This window comes from Aphelocoma coerulescens, chromosome 2 (assembly GCF_041296385.1).
Source record: "Aphelocoma coerulescens isolate FSJ_1873_10779 chromosome 2, UR_Acoe_1.0, whole genome shotgun sequence".
Taxonomy (NCBI): domain Eukaryota; kingdom Metazoa; phylum Chordata; class Aves; order Passeriformes; family Corvidae; genus Aphelocoma; species Aphelocoma coerulescens.
In genome coordinates this window covers 138,520,734-138,543,301 of record NC_091015.1, presented here as the reverse complement: position 1 = coordinate 138,543,301, position 22,568 = coordinate 138,520,734, and the positions used below count along the sequence as shown (strand labels likewise).

Below are 22,568 nucleotides of genomic sequence, written 5' to 3'. Positions count from 1 at the left end.
GCAAATCCCCTTCTGGAGCACAGCTGGCTGTGTCCAAGGTCAACCAGTCTCCACTGATAAGGGCTGCTGTGAAGAAACACAGAAGCACAGGCCTGCCCTCCTGCCTCCTGGCAGCTGTTTTTAGCTGAGGCTTTACCCCGGCCCCACCTGTGCTGCATTGCTGCTGTGCTGCAGTGATGTCTGTGCCCTGGCTGCTGCTGCTGTGGCTCTGCCCCTGACTGGGTCAGACTCCTCCAGCTCAGCTTCCTGACTTGCCCTTGTACATGTCCTGTTTCTACAGACTTGCTTAGTGACCACCCATCTGTGTCTGATGCCAGTTGCTGCCCTGGACCTGATCCTGCCCTGGCTTCTCAGCATCCTGGCCCCTTGTCAGGGAGAGCTCAGCTTTGCTGGCTGTGCTGACAGGGAGCAGCACTGTGCTCCTCATACACCCTGACTCATTCTTAGGCTTTCCAGAGAATGATTTAACCACATTCTCTAATATTGCCTTCAATTCAAAACCCAAGTGAAACTGAATTGCCTCGTGTGGCCACATGCTGAAGCTGTTTCTGCCCAGCTCATTACTTCTGATGAATAATAGCAGATCTGTCAATATTTATATTGTATCCTCAGTAGAAGTCAGCTTGTCTAAGCTGAAGTCAATATCAACTACACTGATTCATGCTGGTTGAAAAATCTGTTCACATTTTCTAAATGCTTCAGTTAAGTTAAAACCCTTGCACCTTTAGAACAAGCAATATCCTGTGTTAATATCTCTGTGTTAATATTTTCCCATTATGCAGATCAGAGGCTTGAGGAATGACATTAGCACTTTCCTTCAGCACCATTTATAGCTTTTGACAGCTTCCTGACATTGATAAAGCGTGTTATGAAAAGCAGAGTCAGCAGGCTGAAGACACTGACTGGGTTATGTTTTTATTAAAAGCATTATTCAGCTGTCACACAATGTCACATGTAAATATCCCCATGACGTTCTAGCAAAGCAATGTCATATAAGCAAAAGGTCTCTGTTTCCCCTGTTGCCTTTGCTGTAAGGATACCACACCAGCTGTAAGAGAAGGGAATGGGGGCCCTGAAGCTCAAATCCACCCCTCCTGGTTTGTGGGTGTTCCTGGGTTCTTGGGCACAGGACTCATGAATTCTCAAGCTGTATGAGAGGTGTTACCATCCAGATGGATATCTCAAAATCTAAGCAAATATTTAGAGCCACTATTTTCATTCAATTTTTCATGTGAATAAGTGCTGTCAGATTGATCTGAGTTATAAACTCATCTCTGAACTCAATTGTTATGCACTCTGTGGAGATTATCAGCTCTGGACTCAGTTGTGATATACTCTGTGCAGATTATTTGGATATCTCCCATTGTGCTGTGCACCTCATGACAAGCAAAGACACCTCTTTGCATACTGGACTCACAATTAAAGCCATGTCTTGTGGAGGTACACCCTGACTAGTTCAGGATCTGATTATGTGTAGCTGTGCAAGCACAGGGCTCATCTGCAGTCTATATTTCTGCTGCATGGCTAGATTGCAACTTGCAATTCAATTCCTCGCTGTACAGCTACATTACTGGAAATCCCAGAGTTAGGTACTGCACAGCTGGCCTGGAGTAGCCACAGCAATTGGCACAGCAGGTCCCTCTGCCTGCCTTGACACAACAGGGTGATGGACACCAATAGAGCTCCACAGCACCATAGAACAGGATCACAGAATCACTTAGATTGGAAAGACCCTTAACATCATCAAGCCCAATCATTAACCTAACATCACCAAGGTCACCACTAAACCCTGTCCACAAGTGCCACATCTTTTAAATACCTCCAGGGATAATGAATCAGTCGTTTTCCTGGGCAGCCTGTTCCAATGCTTCATAACCCTTTCAGTGAAGCAATTTTTCCTAATAACCAATCCAAACCTCTCCTGGTGCATCTTGAGGCCACTTCCTCTCATTCTGTCTCTTGTTACTTGAGAGAAGACACTCACTACCACCTCCTTTCAGGCAGAGAGAGTAGAGTGTGATAAGATCCTTTCTGAGCCTCCTTTTCTCCAGGCTAAACAACCTCAGTTTCCTCAGCTGCCCCTCATAAGAGCTTTGTGCTCTAAAGCTTCATGTAAGTGTATATATATATATATATATATAATATTAATAAACAATGAAACAATAAACAAGTCTCTGTTTATTGCAGCATCACAACTAAAGACACAATGTGATTGACTGGGCCTTTCTGTTTGCATTTGGAATTGTTTTGCCAGTAGAGATAATAGAAATAAGCTTGTAGGAGTGATTAATGGGTTTGGAAAATGAGTTCTGAGCACAAGACATCAGATTTGTGATTAGCAGGTCCAGCATCTTGATGTGTAAGTGTAATATTTGGTGTTTTTTCTCCAAGTCTCACTGTCTCCCAGTTCTTGATTATGCATGCCATTCACCTCCATTTTTCCTCTTTTCTTTATGAAGTAGCATTAATTAAGCTGTTTTGACTCCAGCTTTTTGACATGATCTAGATGAGGACAGTACTGTGTCATTAGAACTGCCCAGAAGGCAGAAAGGTGAGTCTGAGGGCATGAAGCTCCCTCAAGCTTCTTGATGGGAAAAGAAAGTCAAAAGAATCAGAATTAAATCAAATGCTATTTTAAAAACCATTTTCATAATTTTGGAGGCTTTATCTTGTCTTCAACAGTGGCAATAAGGAGGCTGGATTCTGGCCACTTACCACTGCTTACATACCCAGCACACACACGTCCATTAAGGCTGTGAAAGGGCATATTCTTGCTAATTCCTTCTAGTATTTATAGTCCTGTTGACTGTGAGGAAGAAAAGACAAGGTGCATAAAGACAAGCCATATAAGAATCTTTATGAGAATGTCACTGTTGTACCGAGGATGGCGTAAAGAACGACACAAGTCCAAGTGCAGGAATAAAATGGAATTATTTAATTAATTACAAACTCGTTTATATAACTTGGTCCACAAGAGTGGCTAAGGCTATTGGTCGCTTGACCATCCACCTCTCAGAGTGATTGGTAGAATGCTATGACACCCATTTCAAAATATTTTATTCAGTGTACCATAGCAAGACTGTGCATAACAAGTTTGCACCTGTGAGATAAAGTCTTGGTTTACAAAAACCTCTATACTGCTTTCAGCTAGCTTGCATTAGGAAGGAAAACTTCACAGGACGCCACAGAAGCTGGAAAATTCCTCTGCTTCTAGCTTTTTAGTATCCACGTGAGAAAGGAAGGCTGTTGGAGCTTTGTCTTTTTATCTCTCTGGCAATGCCACCTCGGAATATCTTCCTCCAGCTGCTGTCTTAAGGGTTGTTTGTGCTCTCTGGTCTGCTGTTCTCTCCTTTCTTCCTGTTCTCACGGGGCGAAGGATCCATAGGGTTTGCAGGCTGGGAGGCTGCAAGCAATGCATGAAGAAGCAAGAAGGGAATTCACTGTCAGCAGACCAGACTGCTGAACTACAGCCCTGTAAAAATGCATTGCACAGCGCCTGGAGGTGCTCTGGGGGAAGCTCATAAACATCACATGGAGGGTGCTGGCATTTTCCCTGGCTTGATAAATAATTACATGCGCCTTCCAAATGTTGTCCGAGGACAGTGAGACAGTGCAATGGCAGCAAGGTGGCAGCTGCTACACAAATGGGTCTCTGGAAGAGTCGCGCAGTTCAGGCAAGTAAAAGCCAAGGAAATCATCCATGTGTAAACTGACTTCCTAAACATCCACACCTTCTCTCATCACACGCTTTTGTGCAGAGAGATGGAGCACGTGAATAGGTGGAGTACTTATCATCAGCCAATTTGAGAAGATTGTTGCTTTGGTTTTGGTTTGGTTTTTTTTGTGGGAGGGGGGCAGGGCTGAGCAGAAGCAGTGTACATCCTCTTTAAAAATGAAAGAAATGACCACTTAGAGACAGAGGAAGCTTTTCTAAAAGCTCTGTCTTCCCCTACCCTTATTTATTATTTAGTTCTTCAGCTGACATATTTAATACTTCAAGGCACTTAGAGACTAGTTTGAAAGAAATACTCTGCATAAAATCAAGCTTCCTCACAGGAGAAGGATACATCTTCAAATGTTAATTACTTTTTCACAATTAGACAAACCTCTTTTTTACTGCTCTGCTCAATACGGAAAAAGAATGTGCAGCATGTCTTTAATCTCTTCAAGATACATGTTTTACTCCCCTCTCATTTTCTGTTTTGAGAACACTGAAAACTTCACACCAGTGAGTTGACTCTGACTGTGTCTTGGTACACAGAAGAAGGGAATTAGCTGTGTTATCTGTGGTATTTTCTCTTAATGCTGAAATTGTCTGGAGATACAGAGCCACATAGCCATATAACCCTAAGGATAAACCGTATAAGAGCTGTAAAAGAAACTGTGGGCCTCGTCCTGGGCTATTTTATGTTGACAGCAGTAGATAATACATTAAGTTGAATGCACACTGAAGATATCATTATGTGCCATAATCACAAGAGAAATAAAAAGGGAACAGAGACAACAGCCACAAATATTAGTTTTTCACCCAGAAAAGCAGGGTCTGGCTCCACGTTGAGCAAAAAAACCCTTCACATGCTTCTTTCCTTCAGCAAACCAACATACTGCTCATAAAGCTCCTCTGAAGACCTTGATTAAGTGATTAATTATCACGAACCTGTGAATTGCAGGACATGCTGCCTTACAGCTTTTGAACTTACATACTCTGGTATGCCTTAGAACTACAGCACCTAGAGATCTCTGTGAGTGTAGCGGGGCTGTCATGCATTGATTTCTGGTTTTGAGTGGGAGTACATACAAATCCTTTCAGCAGAACAAGGAAAAACAGGCAATCATCTGTTTCCTGAAACCTCCTCTTGTGTTTTGCATTCTCCCAGGGCTTTACAGAATGGATTAGGAGTCTGCCCTTGTAGCACCCCTTACTGCAGTGTGAGTGTCATTAAATGTAACACGTCCCTGCTTTGCCAGGAGCTCAATGGACCCACCTGGAAGAGATTTAAAAGCACAAGGCTGTGGCCAAAATTCTGGGTTGCATTGTGGGGTGCTGCCCTGCAGTGGGGTAGGTACATTGACGTGCCTGGAATGGCTTTCCCCCGAAGTCACAAAAGAAAGCCATCTTGCCAAGGGCACACTAGGAACAGTCAACAGCCTCTGCTACCATGGAGGAAGCAGAATCTATACTGAAACCAAGTTTAGCTATTAGTCAGATTCATATCAGAAACGCAGACTATTTATTTAGTGAAGTAATGAGAATGAAGAATGTGTAATGAAATATTACGATTTTGGAAGAGTAGGGGGAATTTCTCAGGCACAGGACTTTCACAGATACCCAGTTCACATTTATATATTGATCTGGAGGGCTGCTGCTGCTTCAGTGAGAACTGAGACTGAAATTCTCAAAGCATGAACTGAGCACAGCCTGAGGTCAAGAAGGAGCAGAGAGATGCAACTTTGGAATGAAGGTGTAAACATCTATATGTGGCCCAGATAGTGCTGTAGGAGGGCAGGGTACTGCTTTAGGAGGCATAAATTCTCCTTTAGGTTAGTGGTCAGATAACTGCATGTGCCCTGCTTGCCATCAGCCAACGGTGTGGCTTTATTGCAGCTTACATGCACAAACCTCAGCGAATGCATGGACAATCAAGAATGTCCTCATGCTTGCATTTAGCACATGCAGCAATGCATAATTCAGACACAAAACCTACAGGCTGTTGCAAATGAAACAAGTACAGTCATTTTCTCTTTGAAGGGAAAAAACTAAAACTAAAACCCACTTGGGCTGGGGACTGACTGATGTCTGACTTCACAGAACCACATCTGTGCCTCCTTGCTGCTGATGGGCAGAGAAGTGGCTGCCCTATTTTTGAAAAGTTCTGGTGGAGGTTTAGGCTCACTGAGAAACGGGATAAACTCTGTGCTGCTTTTAAACAAATAGATATGCTGTGGGAAAAGAAGGGAAGAGACTTGCTTTATCTGTTTTGTTGTGGCTGAAATTGAGAGTATGGTCTGTCTTTTGGGGGGAAATTTCAAAGCATGATTTTTGCAAGGAGTTTCAAAGTGAGCTTTATAAGATCAGGTAGGAACTATGTTAAGACACGTAGCATTGTTGGCTTCACAACAGCCTGGAGGAAAAACTAACTTGCATGAGTTATATCTGATTTGTTCATCTCTTCTTGGAAACATTTCTAAGTGAGACTGTAATGGAACTGCCTACTCATTCTAATAATGGCAGCAGGGAGTAGACAGTGTTACGAGTAAAATATTGATGAGATGAATGAAAGTTTAATCTCTGTGTTTATAGTCTAATTTTTTGCTCTTATTTTCCTTTACATTTTCTATCTCAGTGGAATGCCTTGTCAAGAAAAACAGCTATATATTTAGAAGCCTGAAACGCAGATTATGTCTCTTCAAGAGGCTAGATGCTACATTATCGAGGAACTATGAGCCTTGACTTCTTGTTTGTTAAATGGGTAAGGCAAAAATGTCTGAGGGAACTCAAAAAGCTGGAGTCCCATGGCTTCTGTTATGCAAGAGAGCAGGCTTTCCCATTAGTCTTCTTCTGCCTGTAAAATACATGAACAATTTGCAGCAATTTTAGTTAATTTGATCATTGCTTTTTTTCCCTCCCTTGTAACCTTGTAATTGCACTCCTACATATCTCTTCTGGCCCCAGATCCACTTTTTTTTTTTTTTTTTTTTTGTTTGCTTCTAAAAATAATAAATAATACTTGTGTTATGTTTTATGAGTAATAAAGTGGACCTGGTAGTACATAGTCATCTCACAAAAGCATACTGAAAATTAACTACAATTTAAACCTAGATCCTCTGGCTCTTAATTACCATGTAGTAACTGTACAGCACTGCAGCCCTAAAAATAATTTAGTAATGAGTTACTGAAGACATGACCTCATTTAATTCCCAGTGTCAATTTAAGAATGTGAAAATGTTCAATTTCATCTCTTTTCTGAAATAGAATAATTGTGACTAACTAACTAGCAGCAGTTAATTGACATGGATTTAGTTTAGCTAAAGCTTTATCTACAGTATAATTTACTACAGCAATAAAGCTTGCTGCAGATGATGACACGTGGTAAAAAGAAAAGACTGTGCTCCACAATCAATATATTTGTGTCATAACTGGAAACAGCTAGAAGGCTTGAGAGCAATTCATCACATCATTCTTGGAGCTATAATTGAGCAAATGCTATCAAATATTAGTTGTGGTACAAGGTAAATAGGTAATGAGAAGTTAGAAACATTTCTTCTGCTCACAAGTGAAAGTAGCAGGGGTGGGGAGAGGGGGGAAAGAGAAATTCAAGGTATTCAGAGATATACATTTACAGCATTCATGCATCTGTGTGCACATCTATGCTCAATTTCTTGTATCTCATGCAAAATAAGATGTGTTAGGAGATCTGGGTGACTTAATTAGAATAAGCACGTAGGTACTCTTCCTTCATTGGGAAATAATGAAATAACTGAGACCGGCAAATTCCACTCATGAGGTGCTCTAGCCCTCCCTCTAGTGCCTCTGTAGCAGATTTAACACGGGATTTGAATTATTTATTTATTTATTTATTTATTTACTCATTTAAAATTTTAATGTCCCACCCCAAGTCCTTTTATCCACATTTACCAGCAGCTGTACACAGTGGCTGTCAAAAGCTGCTATAGGTGGGAGGCACAAAATCCCAGCTAACAGTCTTTTGCATGCACCCACTCAGATTAGTTACAGGCAACAAGCTCATGCAGGCAGCTGAAGCTTGGTCCTTTGATGGAAGGTTTAGTTCCTGTAAGGATTTTGGGATTTGGCACTGGACAAATAACAGTCTCACAGCTAGCTGACCACTGTGGAATGCTCATGGAGGCTTCTCTGTGGTGGTCTACTCAGCTAAAGACCTCCAAGTTCTTTTGGAGGCATCTCCAACAGCCCTGCCCTTAACTTATTTTCACTCAAATGCTTAGAACTGCAGGGTGTTCAGCATTTAACCAGTTCACGATTGGTTTCAAAAGTGGCCTTGGGCTTGGAGACACTCAGGCATTTAAAGAGGTGGGAAGGCATCCACAGATATTTTCAGCAACATGCTGCACTTTGCTTGTGGTGAGGTGGGAGCCCATGGAATTTTAGAACTCCACTAGGCATCTGCTTATCTATCCCAGTGGCTATCCAGGTATGACCTTGACCTATAGACACTAAGAGGTGTGAAAGATTTATTTCCACAAAAGAGTTTTAGCAAGAAATAAATGAGTCAAAACTACAAACTCTTTGACTTGTGAGTCAGCTGATGCTGGCCTAAAAAGGTTCTTACATGTTCAGTGTCTCTTTTTGATGGTACAGTTAATTTGGCATAGGCAGATCTGATTTTAGGGACTTTTAATGCTTCATTGGGGGGGACATGTTGCATACCATTTCTGATCCAATGTCTGTACCTCTTTGGCTGCCAGGACTTTGATACAGTACATGCTTTCTGGGTTATGTTTGGTGCATACGACAATAACACAAAGGGAGGGAGTGTGCTTACTTGTCTGTTTTCCTTCCACTAATATCCCAGTGATATTCACTTGGCATATGGTAAATATAGGTTCATTACAGTTTTTATTTACCTGCTTTTCTGGTGGTTCAGAACACGTATGTGTCCTCTGCTAAAGGGGTTCTGATTTTTTACACGTTGCAAGAGAGTGCCCAAGCCAGAGGTTATGAGGAAGAGGGTATGAGGTGAGCCAGAGAACAGTGTGCATTCCACTCTGCCCTCAGGGCTGTTGTGTGGGGAGGAAAAAAACCCCTATGAGCTTAGCTACATCACACTGAATATTTATAAATGTGCTTAGACGAACACAACTGAGCAACAAGGCTCTTCTCTCACTAAAACTGAATGTCACACTTCTTTGTGAACTTTTTTATATGCACTGGAACCATTTCCATTTCTGAACCTGATCCTAACCCGTGGCAGAAGGCTTCCCCCTGAGCCTGGGGCTGGTTTATGGGAACTAAGAGCTTAATTCTCTGCCTAGAAGAGGTAATTGAACTGAGGTTTAGCGCAACAAAATCATTCTAGGCTCCTGAAAGAAGCCAAGCCAATGGTGCTCATCTGCTGCATTTTGAAAAGAAATGCAAATAAATTACTACTCTTAAGCATATATTCTTCAATGACCTTGGCAGTATTAATTCTCTGAAACCTTGGCCTATGTTCACTTCTGACTGCCTTGCCAGTTATTTTCAATAAACAGCTGATCTAGGGGGAATGTATTTTAAAACTGGGCTCTGACTCCACAGCGGGAGACCAAGCCTATCAATACGGCAGAGCGCTGGGAAGGCTCCAGGGTTGTGAGTGGGAAATGAAATTTGGCACACAGCCATAATGTGAGGTGCTTCTGTGTTTGCTGCTCTGCTTGTATTCCCTGGCAATAAACAACCCTTGCACAGGATAGGCCCAGTACCACTCAGGACAAAGTATTTTCAAGTCCTGTATTTTAGGTGGTTCAAAGTTCTAATAGGCTTGCCTTCTATAGAATCATAGAATGGCTTGGGTTGGAAAGGACCTTAAAAATCATCCAGTTCCACCCCCCCTGCCATGGACGAGGGTACTTTCCACTAGACCAGGCTGCTATACAGGTACGTGTTTGCTTTTATTTTTATAACTGATCAGAGGAAACAAGAAGTCACAGGCACTGAGCTCAGTATACCCCTAGTCCCATTGTCCTACACTTCTGTCCTTTTTCATAGACACTACGGGACCTTCAGGACAGGTTCAGTCTTTTCTTCTCAGTTCATGTGTTTATGTTCTGTGATTATAATTGGAGCCCATAGGCAATATTCTACATTTAACAGGCTTTGGTTTGAGTAACAGATGCTTGTTACAACAATTCCATCTCCTTGCTAATCAGGGCAATGTGTGAAAAGGCAATACATCACTGTATTTAGAAATGGGGGGTTTTGAGCATCTCACATCTAAAATTTTTCTGCACAGGACATCTAGGGACATGGTTGGGATCTAATATCACATGTAGGCCCATTACTACTTTGAGAGGGCCACAGCTGCTAGGGAAATTGAACAGCAGAGTATCCTAGCAGGACTGGGAAGGGGGGATTTCTAAGCTTAGACACTGAGTTCAGCAAACTGGGAGCAAGACTGTGCATTCAGGCTACACTTGCATTGAACAGAGCATTCCCCAGCTGGGTGGGTCAGCGAATCAGCAGTGCTCTGCTCCACTCAGACTCAGGTGGGCTGGTGGCAGTGTCGCTAGCAGAGGGTACTGAATCAGCTGTCCAGGTAGTAGTCCTTTCCTGACAGCTAGCTCTTGCTTTTTGGGATGTGCTAGTGAAATATCCCTTCCCCTGCAAGAGGCAGTGAGATGCTGACAGCTTCACTGCCCTGCAAGTTGGTTCTTGACAGGCATTTAAGAGCTGCCAGGGCTGCTGCTAGTGAAAAGTACCTGCAAATGAGGGAAAATTTTATTGCTACTGATATTCTTCCACTGTGATTACAGATGATGGATCGCATATCAGCTGGTCAGTGGGAAAGCTTGGAACTTCAAGTGGAGGACTGTGGGGAAAAAAATCTATATTTTTTTTAAAATAAAAGCAGTTGTACCCTTTCAAATATCTATTTGAATTTACTTTTTGAAACAGTCATAAAACATATCTGAGATATGTGGGATGAGTTTGTGTTGAGAGTCATATATTTGGGGAAAAATATAAACATGGAGGGATATATTCTGATTGACTTCCTATTTTTATGATACCACTCTAACAACCTCCTGCTGCAACTATGCATATCCTATAAACTCACTTTCCGTTTCCCTAGCAAAAGCTCACGTTCCTCAGCTGCCTTGTAGATTGAAAACTACCTGGATTTGCTGCTGCTCTTTGTTATCCAAAGCAAGGACATCCTGAGTTGGCACCTCATGACTCTCTATTGTGCTCTGCTTTAGCATGTGACCGTGCATGCTGAACGCTGGGAACAATTTGGCTATTCACACAGCCCTGCCAGGGAGGCCTTGCCACCCATTCTGCACAAACATTGATCTTTTCAAACAATCAAATCCATAGATGTCAAGGCCAGGGATTTGAAAAGGGTGAAGCAAAGGATCTATTTGGTAGCTTAATACTCTCGGTAAGGCAGCCTGCTGATCAAAGTGCATAATGAAAACTTCTCTGCACTTAATGATATTTTCATAGAAAGAGGTATGATTGCAGCTAGGATTGCAGCTAGGACAGTTGTTGATTTTCTTTTCAGCTGCTGAAGTCTCTTTAAGGCAGCCACGACCATCAGCTTGCCTGGTGGAAATGCTGATGAGTCTTGCAGGGCAATCTCTAAAGTGAATATAAAATCACAGTTTAACTTCCGTAATGCAGTACAATTTGTGTGGGTGGGTATATTTCGATATACAAACAGCAGCACAAAGGTGTTGGAGCATGTCCAGAGAAGGACACAAGGTGGTGAAGGGTCTGGAGCACAAGTCTTGTGAGGGGTGGCTGAAGAAACTAGGGTTGTTTAGCCTGGAGAAAGGGAGGCTGAGGGGTGATCTGATCACTCTCTACAACTACCTGAAAGGAAGTTGTAGCCAGGTGGAGATCTGCCTCTTGTCCCAGGCAACCAGCAACAGGACAAGAGAAGACAGTGTTACGCTGTGCTAGGGGTGGTTTAGGTTGGACATTAGGAAGAACTTTTTCGCTGAAATGGTGATTAGACATGGGAATGGGCTGCCCAGGGAGGTGGCGGAGTCACCGTCCCTGCGGGTGTTTAAGTAAAGACAGGATTTGGCACTTAGTGCTATGGTCTAGTTGACAAGCTGGTGTTTGGTCGTAGGTTGGACTGGATGATTTCAGAGATCTTTTCCAACCAAACTGATTCTGTGAGCTGGATCTCTTCGGTGGTAGGTTGGTTGTGCGTCTCCGCACCGAGCCGGTGCCAGGAGGTGTCAGCCAGCACAAGGCAGCACCGGCCTGGGGCACGCAGCTCCGAGGTGCAGCAGCACTGCAGACCCCGGCGCTGCCCTGGAGCCAGGATACAGGCGGTGAGGGGCTGACCGAGGGGCAGGCTCGGGGCCGCTCACCTGCGCGGGCCGGGGCGGGCCGGGGCCGGCGGTGCTCGCTCACCTGGGCGGGACGCGCCGCTGAGTGACGGGCGGCGGCCCCGCCCCGCGGGCACGGGCGGCGCCTCCGCTGCCAGCCAGGCGCCGGCGGGGGCGGGCGTCGAGCCGAGCCGAGCCGGGGCAGCCGCGACGGGCACCGGGACGGGCGCGGGGCCGCCATGGAGCCCCCGAGGGACCAAGGTAGAGCGGGGGGTGGGCGCTACCGCTGCGCCCCGGGCGGGTGGCGGTGCTGGCGTTGGCGCGGCGGGGACGGCGGTGGCTCTCACAGCCTTTGGCTGCTCGGCCCGGACCTGCCCTGCCCTGCCCATCCCAGCCCAGCCCTGCCGGCCGGGCAGCGCTGGGGGCCGGGGCGGTGCGGAAGAGGCTTTCCCCGGCCTGGGCAAGGCTGCGCCGGCCGTCGGCTCGGGAAAGGCGGAACCGGGGCCGGGCGGCGGAGCACGGGGCGGCTGCCGGGCCCCCCAGGCGCGGATGCACGGGCAGCGCATCCCGGCCTTCCCGCGGCGCTTCGCGGCCGGAATAAACTTTCTGCTTGCGCCCTGCGGTAAAAGTAAAGCTCTTCCATTTTACGAGTGTGCAACTTTTGATTGACCAGCGCTGTTCGCAGGGTTTGTTCCCTTTTAATTCTCTCCAGCCCAGGGTTGCCCCGCAGCTGGCAGCTCCGTTTGGGCAGCTGCCTCTCGGCCCCTGAGCGGCAGCAGGGCTGGCGCCCCTGTGGCGCTTCACTGGTGTGCATTTTGCCTGGGAAGACTGTTGTCCTACCTGCCATGGTTGCAACACTCTTCCTAAAACTTTATGGTTTATTGAAAGCCAAAAACCTTGGGACTGCTTGCCAAAGAGAGCAGTTGGTGCTCTGATGAAAACTGACCCGAATGCAGGCAAAGCCCGTTCTCTTGCTGTATAAGCTTATCCCACAGAGGTGTATTACATTTATCTAACCCATTCATAGATCAGTTGGAGCCTTTTATATGGTGTGGTACAGCTGCTTTCCACTAGACGAAGTAGAGCAGGCTGGGGTCACTAAGTTACCTGCAGTAATCTGGCAGGGCTGCTTGGTTAGCTCAGTGTCTGTGCCCTTGGGCTGATTTCATTCAAGGTTTTCCTGCTTGGCATGCTGGTGATGGCAGGAAGCGTGCAGTTGTGGCGGCTGGAGTGTTGGAGGGGCTCGAGCTTCTGGGAATGTACCCCTGACTCTGCCACGGTCAAGCTCTGTGCTCTGCCAGGTGAGCTGGTCTGGGCACCAGCCTTGATTTGCTCCCAGTTACACACAGCCAAAACACACAGTTAAGTGTTTTGAGGCTTGTGTGGTATACTCGTACAATTAACAATGACTTCTGAGTTTCTCTGTACCTAGAGAAAAGGTCAAGGTATCTTTGCCTGACCAGAACCCCCTCAGGGAGGTTCCTTCAACCATTTTGAAGTCCTGTGCCTATTAAATAAAAATCAAAAAAAAAGACAAAAAAAAGGAAAGAAAACAGCCACCAAACCCTATTCTTGGGTACTAACAAACAGTATTGTGCCAGAAAATAGCACAACTGTCAGTCCAATCAGAATTTTAATTCCAACTGCAGGAGCATTAAAAGTGATGTCAATATTTGTCCCAAAGTTCTTGAGGCTCTTCTATAAAAAAGCAAAGGTCCTTATTGCAGCTGCAGGGTCTTGAACAACTTCTGATGGGAAAGGAGGGTAAAATAACACGGTCTTTTGAAAAACTGTAGTGACAGTCCTGACACTTACTAGAGGTTTGTTTTGCTATTTTACTCACTTCTGTTATAAATGGCTTCCTACAAAGAGGGTATTGCACCTCAGGATGTTTATCAGAATAGTGTACCTAGTGTGATGTAAGGGACTGTTACAGAGCAAACATGGTGCAACACCTTCTTCCTCTGCCTTCTTTTTGGAGTGATTATGCTGTTTTCTGTTCATGCTGAGGGGGAGATCTGCAGGTACAGTGGGAAAATCTAGAATAGTCAACATACTTGTGCCAGTTAATTAATGGCTTCTAATACCTTGCCAATTAGACTTCAAAGACCACTTTCCTTGGCAAACTGGAGTGCTTGCATTGGCAACTCTGCTTGATGATACAATATTATTACTCACTAAAGCAAATGTATGTGGTTAAAGTCCAGGCTGCCAGGTCCTGTCTCTGGGGCTGGCTTGGATTGCCTCTTTTAATCAGAAATTAAGTTGCTTAAAATTGCAAATCAGAGGTTGCACATTTTGTTGTTATGATGACATCTTTCTCAGACAGCAAAAGTTAGGAGGTAGGAAGAAAATCTAGATTATGGTTAAGACTGCAGCCAAACTAGACAAGGCTAATGTTCCAGGTGTAGAATGTGCTGAAGTCTCTCCTCTCTCTTGAGCAGTCAGGTTTGGCAGCAGTCCTTAAAAAGCTGTTCCTAGCCTACCACCAGCAGGATCAGAACCACTGAGCAACTTTTCACTTGAAATGTCTTCGTTTTCAGCAAAGGGATATTTGGACTGGCTCTGTGGCTCCGTGTGATTCTCGGTGCACTCCAATAGCTCTGGAAATAGGACTCCAAGCACTCGGAGCCTCTTGCTCTGTGATTACAGGTGCCAAAGCAGTAGTGTTGGCTCAAGCCAAATGGATATATTATTATCCTGAGATGAGGAGTCCCTTGTTCTGTTGCTTTGCTTTAACTTGTCATGAACAAAAATCTGATTCACTGTATGGACTTAGTTGCTGAATAGATTAATAACTGCAGTTGTGCTTTCACAAAGATACTGCTGTCCCCTCTGCCTCCCTACTCCCCTCCCCCCCCAAAAAAGTCAAACCACAACTACACCTGATTATGCTTGCAAAAAGAGTCTCTCTCTGGCTTGCCACTGTTACTGTTAGTGCTCATACAGTTTACCAGTGGAAGAATATGGATGAAGCTGCCCCTACAGTGGATTGTGCCAGTGAGCAGTCTCACAAACACATGCACCACAGCACAGTTATATAGTAATGATCCATCTCTGATGTTGTGTTCAGGGGTTCCTCTTATGCTTCAGCAACACTTCACTTATGTAAGCTGGTGTCTTTCAAAATCTTCAGGCTTTTGTGGTACTTAAAAGGAGTCCCAAAACACTACATGTGATTTCTTGAGAGGCTATGTAAGCCTTTCTTTTCCTAGAGCCTTGACTTGCACTATTGGGGCTGACAGAATGGACTTTAATGTTATTTTTTTGTGCAGAAAGAACTTGTTGCTGGCAGCAGGATAACATTTCCCCCATTGTCCCACTGGACAAAGCTGCACCTTTTCCTACTGCTTTATTTGTTTTCTTATCACTAGGTACTTGCAGTCCTGTAGGTATGATTTTTTTTTTTCACTTAATGTGCAATTGTGAAATCAAACACTTGTAAGTAAATACAAGTGGACAGCTGTTGTGGGAACTGCAAAGGAAGAATGATTTCACTGAGCTGAGTGTCTGTAATGGTGACTTGAAGATGAAAAAATATCAGAAGACTTACACGAGTAGGTCCCTTGAACAGCAGCATGCCCTCATTTCTTTTGCATGAAAAACTGTATTGGGGAGGAAAATCTTGTTCTGACTCAGGCTGAGGGTCCTGACTTGATGGGGTGGCATTACGTGAGTTGTTTGATGGTGTTGCTGTCCTCCTCTCTCAGCCAGTGCATGAATGAGGTATGGAAATGTGGGGGATCTGTGTGCTGTGTTGGAGGGATGCTGGAGCAGCTGATGCACAACTATTGGGTGGGCAGCTGGAGGCTGGAGCAGTGTCAGCTGTTCTGCCTTCCTGCAGTGCTTGAGCATTGAAGGGTAACTTGAACTCTTCATTCTTGCTCACACCCACTTCAGTAGGATATGGAGGAGGGGGCCAGCCCAGTGGCCCAACTGTGGAAGGAATCTGTGGCTTGTGGTATGCGTGGATGTTTTTCCCTGTTCCCTACAATGAACACTGTCACAAGCAGTCAGTACAGTCTTTCCCTCAGACAGAGTAAGGTTTGCTCTCGGACATTTTGGCGCAGGGAAAGCTTAGCTAAGGATCTATGTCCTTTGATCCTCCAATAAAAGCCCCGAGCAGTTACAGCTTGGTCTCAAAATCCGACATGAAACTGATGCAATTCCTTTTTGTTCCAGTTTCCCACACTTAGAAGCAGCCCATGGGTTCCTCTTTCTCCCACTGCAAATGCCCTTCAAAGCAATGGGAGGCCTTGGAGGCTCAGGCTGACGTTGCTGGCCTGAAATAAAGCACTGCACCTTGGCTTTGGTGTAAGACTGTGCTGGTGCAGGCTGAGCAAGCGCCTTGCTCTGCTTGATCTGGGTGCTTTGTGTAAAGTGGGAACAGCTGGTTTTCATGGCTGACAGTTGGCTGCCATATGTTAACACCTCTCCTGGCCTGGGCACAAGTGCTATTGAGCTGCTATGAGCTGTGCCTGGAGGCTGCAGAGCACAGCCCCTTCCATCTGCAGGGGCTGTCAGTAACCGCATAGTGCACTACTCTGCCTTGGGAATGTTACCGCTATTCATTTTTATCTCATTCGTATCTCTATTCATGCTCCTGTCTATCTTGTATGTACATTTTTTCCCCTTGTCTTCTACAGCTGCTGAATACAGCAGCCTTTGACTAACAACCTCTGCTTTGTGAGCCAGCTGTTAGTATAGTCCCAGGAGGAGCTGGGTGATGAAGGAAGTGAGTGTTGGGGCTTCTGATGCTTTCTGCCATGCACTGACCCTGCTGGGTGAGGACATCCCAAAAGCTGCTTTGGCTGACCTGAGTGTTGTAAAGACTGGGGAGGCTTTGTCCTCTTTCTTCACAACTATTTGCTCCTTTAACAGGAAGATGTCCTGGCAGTTTTTATTGGCACGGAGTCCCTCAGCTGGTACAGAGAAGTTTTGCAGGAGGATGAGGGACTAGAGTTTCCGTGTAAAATCAGTGAGCTGTTTGTGGATTGCTGATTCCTGAGGGTGCTGGACATTGCTGCAGGTAAGGGAGGTTATGTGCTGTATGTCTTCAAAAAGTGACGTTTCCATGGCAGCAGACACAGTGCAGGGAGTCTTCTTGAAAGCCAATGTTTTCTTGACCAATTTTCAAAAGGAAATAACCCAGACTCCTCCCTTCTTAGTTTAGTAGGAGAGAGCAGCAGTGTCGTTTGCTGAGACCTGTGCAGCAGACACCTGGTGAATGTGGGGTTTTTGTGCTTTTATGAGATGCTCGCCTCCAGGTAGGAGGATGATGACCCTGCTGTTGCCTCCACTGGAGTCTTTGTAATATGGGCACTTCTGATTTGAGATTTGCTGTGTGGAGGAAGGGAGGTGTTTACCCTTGTTCTTTGAATATCCTGCAGTGAGTAAGCAGAAAAATGTCAAACAACGGGTGACTGAAAGGGAAAGCAAGCATTAAGTGAGATTAAGTACTAAATTGAAATGCTCTCGTTCAGCCAACACTGTCACTTTGTGTCAGCTTCAGTTTAAGTCTCCAGAGGGACAGCTTTCTCTCCTGTTAAATGTGGTGACTGTCTTCACAATTGCTCATATTTGGGTGTGTTAGCCAGAGTGATTTGGAACCTTCACTCAAAAGCCTTGTATTAGAGGACAGGCTTTCTACTGAAAGTCTTCTCTTTTGAAAAGGGCTGCAGTAGCAGACCGGCTACCCAGACCTTTCTAATCTAGATCTCTCCTGAAGGTTCGGTGTCACTCCTGCCATTTCTTCTTACTTGTCTTCCTCCTTTTCCTCTGATTAAAGGAGCAGAAGTGAAAGATTATGTTAGGTGTGTGTTGGCTTTGGCCATTTGGCAGGATGATACCATGAGCGAGGCTAACTGGTCTGGAGTATCCTTGCCCTGCTATGAAATTATTTCTGGCAGAGGTGTAGATGGCTGTATGGATTTTCTGCTAGTGCAAGTGCAAGCGGTGGCAGTCAGCTGCATGAGTCTGCAGCCACTTGTCCCTGGGTGTGGCGGGGGGAGCAGCACAGCACTGGCTGCCAGCAAATGCTGGTGTGTGGAAAAATGCTCATTGTGCTGTTACTTGCTCCTGAGCAGAAAGGGGTGGATTGATGCTATCTAGAGTGAAAGCAGCAGTACTATTGTGGTGTGAATGCTGTCGCTGAAAGAGGCAGCTTTCCTGTTTTGCAAGCTGACTTCTCTATTCCAGAGTGCTAGAGCAGAGCAATAAGTGTCCTTCGATGTTAACTGACAGTGGAGTGGCCCAGCAAATGCTGCCTTGGCCAAGCCTGGAATGCTCCCTTTTCTCTAGAACTGAGGTCTATAGGAATGTGCTGTGCCACATGTGGTTTGGAGTGACAGGCTTCTGAACTGCCCCTCTCCTGCTGGTAGCCTCCCAGCAGAACAACAAATGTGTGCTGTGCTTGAAAACTTCATAGATAAAGAGGAAGCACACTTTGTGTGAGTACATGGAAAGAAAACCTGTTCATTGTGTAATTGAAACGTTAACAATCCAATTAAAGAATTAGTTTAGAAAGACTATTATGCAGATGAAGCCTTAGTAATAATAAAGGTAACATACAAACTTAGTTTCTATACCTTTTTCTTGGTGTCTTACTCATCCTTCCCCTGGCTTCTGAGGCTGTTAGTATCATTTTGGTGGTGGCAGGGGTATTAGAGCAAGTTGTCATATTGTGACTCCTTTTCTGGGAGGAATAGGATATTGGTGGTTTCTTCCTCACTGTGGGATCCACTGGAATCCTTCTGTTCTGTTTAGTTTTTACAGATCTTTCTTTCATTGCTTTGCAAACTCCATGTTACATCCAAATCTATTATATAAAGTGCCTTTTATATATGTCAGATATTATTCCTTTGCTCTCTGTTATCTCTAAGATAGTTTTGTCCAACTGCACATCTCCACTGGTGACTTTCTTACAGCCGTGGGATCTCCATTGTCAGCCCTGTGCCCTCTTACTTGTACCATGCCTGTATTCTCACATCCTGTGTCTCTGCTCTGAGACAGGCCAAGTTAAACAAAGCTGCAGGCAAATCAAGAAGGGTTGAGACACAGCAAGCCTGACAAGTCCCTAGTCCTGGGGCCTTGCAAGCTCGGCTCAAAGCTTATGTCCTGTCACTAGCAATGGCAGTGTTGTATTGTGGAGTAACAAAGAGGCTGGGGAGCACCTGCAGCTTGCTGGGGGTGGTGGGTGAGGCAAGCAGAGGCAGAACAGGACGTATTTTTCCTGTTTTGCTTTCCCTTGTTTAGCAGCTAGAGGGAAGTGGCACTTCATCAGAACCCCCTAACCCTTGGATAGAGATGAAAAGATGTGCCAAGGGAGATAACCTGGGCTGGAGTTGGTGTTTTCAGACAGGTGCTCCTCCTGTGCTTTGCTAGGATTAGAGCCCATGCTTGGCAGTGATGTTGGTTCATGAGAAAAACCTCAAAAAGGTTGAAAACAAAGCTGTGTAAGTAATGTTTCTTAACTGCTCTTTAGGCTGGCAAAGCTGTGTAGAATTGGGAATGTTGCTTGTGTCTGTTTTGTGTTGTTTACTTTTTGCCTAAAGTACTCTAATTAAATTATTAGCAGGGGTCCCAAGATGAGCAAGAAGTGATTCTACTTATCTCTCTGTTCTCTGCCTAAATGTGCATGCACATCATGACATTAGAAAGTCTTGGTTAATTTGATCAGGATAGCAGAATTTGAAAGAAACTCCCCTTATGTTTCCACTCAAGTAATCTCTGTCTGATGTTCATTGCAGTGTTCTACAACAATCCAGTCCCTGGGAATAACATACAGTATTGGACATTTGCAGCTGCTGCCAGGACGGGCTGCCTTTGAAGAAGGCCATTTCACTGAAGTTGCATCTTCTGATACCTTGTAGTCTCTGCAGAGTGTATCAGAGTCGTGATGTGTCCCTTGCTTTTCCTCACACAGGTTCCCGGGAATGGAACTGTGCAAGGACTTGCCTATAAGCATCTTTAAAGAAGCTGTCCTTTAAGTGGGAACCAGTACTTCCTACTCAAAAGAAGGGTCAGGGTTATGAAATGGGCACAGCTCACACTACCTAGAGTGCACCTTTCTCTCTAGTGTCTTTATTGTTCTGCAGAAGAGAAATCCCTTCAGCACATCTCAAAAGTGTTTTGCCTACATCTGAGGAGTCTTGAGAAGCAGGCTGAAGGCAGAGCAGAAAGCCCCCAGATCAATCACTGTTTTTGACTTGCTGACTGCTCGGTGTGCTTTGATGACTGCTGGCAGAGGTTAGTTCTGTGCCTGCACACAGACAGGCCTCGGTGTGCGTGAGCGGATCACACGCTGCTGTGCAGGCTGTTTCCATAGCACCAAAAAAATCTACGCCAGGCAGTCCCTGAAGAGCTTTTGCTGAGCAGCTGACGTGCATTCAGGGATGAGGAGCATCAGAAGTAGTACCAGCCTAGGCATGGGGTAGGAATGGAGCCTGATTTAAATATTGACTTTCCTGTTGCCAGATGTCACAGTCTTGGCAGAAGGAAAACAGGCTGTTTTACTGCAGTGTGCTTTGCTTGGAGCTATGAGCTCTGAAAAGCACCATTCATGCTCTGTTTCATCTCCTCAACAAGCTATTTGCAGTGTTGTGCTCCAAAACTGTTTTTTAACAGGGAGTTTGTTCTTGAGCAAAAGAAAGGACCTGAAATGACTTCTTGTCTTTCTCTTAAGACTGCTCTGGTGCCTGTGTGGCAGTTATGTTTTACCTCCTTGTGCTCTGAGTTGTGACAAGCCTTTGTGTCTGCTGCCTGGGCAGACTCTTCAGGTGCTCTGCAGCTCTGGTATCCCAAGTATGTCTGTATGGGCCCTCAAGAAAGGGATGGGTCCACCTGCTGTGTTCAGAGCATTGCCATGTGGCCTGTCACCACCTCTTGAGACACTTGAAGGAGCAGGGAACAGAACTTCCTGCAGAGGACCCCAAAGAGAACTGTCTGGAGAAGGCCACAACCCCAGCTTGCCATTGTCTGAAATGGTGTTGTGCTGCTGCTTGCCAAGCAGGTGTTCACCCCTGATCTTCTTGTTGAGCAAGACTGAGCACATTGTGGGTCTGGCTCCCTACTTCTTCCAGGTCTCAGGCCACAGTTGGATCCCTGTACACTACCTTTTCATACCAGCTCCTGGTCCTGGGTGTGTGGGGACCTCAGCCCCAAGCTTGGGCTGGGGGGATGTATCCCAAAACCAGATTAGGATGTGTTGGGGGGATCCTTTGTGTCACAGAAGTTGTTTATGTAGTTTAACTGCCAAAAGCTCTACTGCACTTCTAGCTGACTGCTACTGTCATATGATTTAAATGCAGTAATTTGGAAGGAGGGGAAGACTCTGAAATATTACTGTTATTTTCTCCAATAAAGCAGTCCTTAACTGCAGTAAAGGTGTGTTTTAGACACCCACTCTAAATCTCCTTGTCTGAAAATTCTGATGAAGGAATAAACAGTTGCTGCTACCATTTAAATAACTGTTTATAGCAATCAGTCTTAAATACTAGCCTTCCCTAAAATACATTTGAATTTCTTAGTGCACTTCTAGTAAATGCTGAGGTACAACAGAGACACCTGTCTGTACTTTGTCAACTGCTACTTGAGCTTTGTATATCGATCTCATTAACACTTTATGTAGCAGAACTAGTGTGAACACTAAGCAGGTAGTAGTACACTTCTTTGGAAAAGTAAAATTCAGTGGCTGAATGTCTCTTTTTGAATATAGTCTTGGTTTTTAGATGCAAACAAATCTTGCTTTCCTGTCCTTCAGGTTAATCTTTAAATACTCAGTCAACTTAGTTGTTTTTGGTTTTCTGGAGGAATCTCTAAATATTGTAGGAGGAAGAATTCGGTTTTGGACTGCGCTGTCTCCAACAGTTGACTTTTTCCAAAGAAATCAGTCAATTGCAAGTGCATTCTTGATTACTCAGTTCCAGCAATCAGTGCTGCCATTCAATATAAACTTGTTTAACTATGTTTAATATCAAAGGAGGAAAAAGCCAGCAGCTCACCAGACACCTAACAAGTACCAGAGAGCTGCTGCATGTACTGCAGGTGTGCAGGGCTGCATGTATTGTATGTTGGTGCAGGGTTGCACCAACTGCCCACTGATTGGGTTGGTTGGACAATACAGAGCACTTCTGTAAAGAAGCAGGAGTTGCATGGTTTTTATGGTGTATGTATGGGGGTACTTGTTCATGTTCAAATGTGGTTTTGAGGACTTGGTTTTAACAGTCCAGCAATCCTACAGGAAAGGTGGTTGGTGCTCTCAGAGCACAGCTGCAATGGTAGGTGAGCCTTCTGCACCCCGTCTAATAAACCCCTCTTGGTGCATTGCTTAAAACACCAACTTCTGAGCTGCAAGTTGTTCACACTCTTAAGTGTGTAATTTGTTCCCATAAATTATTCTGGGTTAAGGCAACCTGCAGTGTCAGTACAGGCTGGGGGAATGAAGGGATTGAGAGCAGCCCTGTAGAGAAGGACTTAGGCTGGTGCTGACGGATGAAAAGCTGGACATGAGTCAACAGTGTGCACTTGCAGCCCAGAAAGCGGTAACACATCCT

The 22,568-nt window shown here is 45.0% G+C and overlaps 1 protein-coding gene across 1 annotated transcript in view; it reads left to right on the top strand.

Annotated features, from left to right (window-relative positions):
- The first annotated feature begins 12,157 nt into the window (after positions 1–12,157).
- TPD52 (tumor protein D52) overlaps positions 12,158–22,568 on the top strand; it is a 127,541-nt gene continuing 117,130 nt past the window's right edge. Inside the window, exon 1 of the mRNA XM_069004992.1 lies at positions 12,158–12,276. Within this exon, the coding sequence (XP_068861093.1) occupies positions 12,255–12,276 (22 nt within the window). The 5' untranslated portion in view covers positions 12,158–12,254. The remainder of the gene's footprint in view (positions 12,277–22,568) is intronic.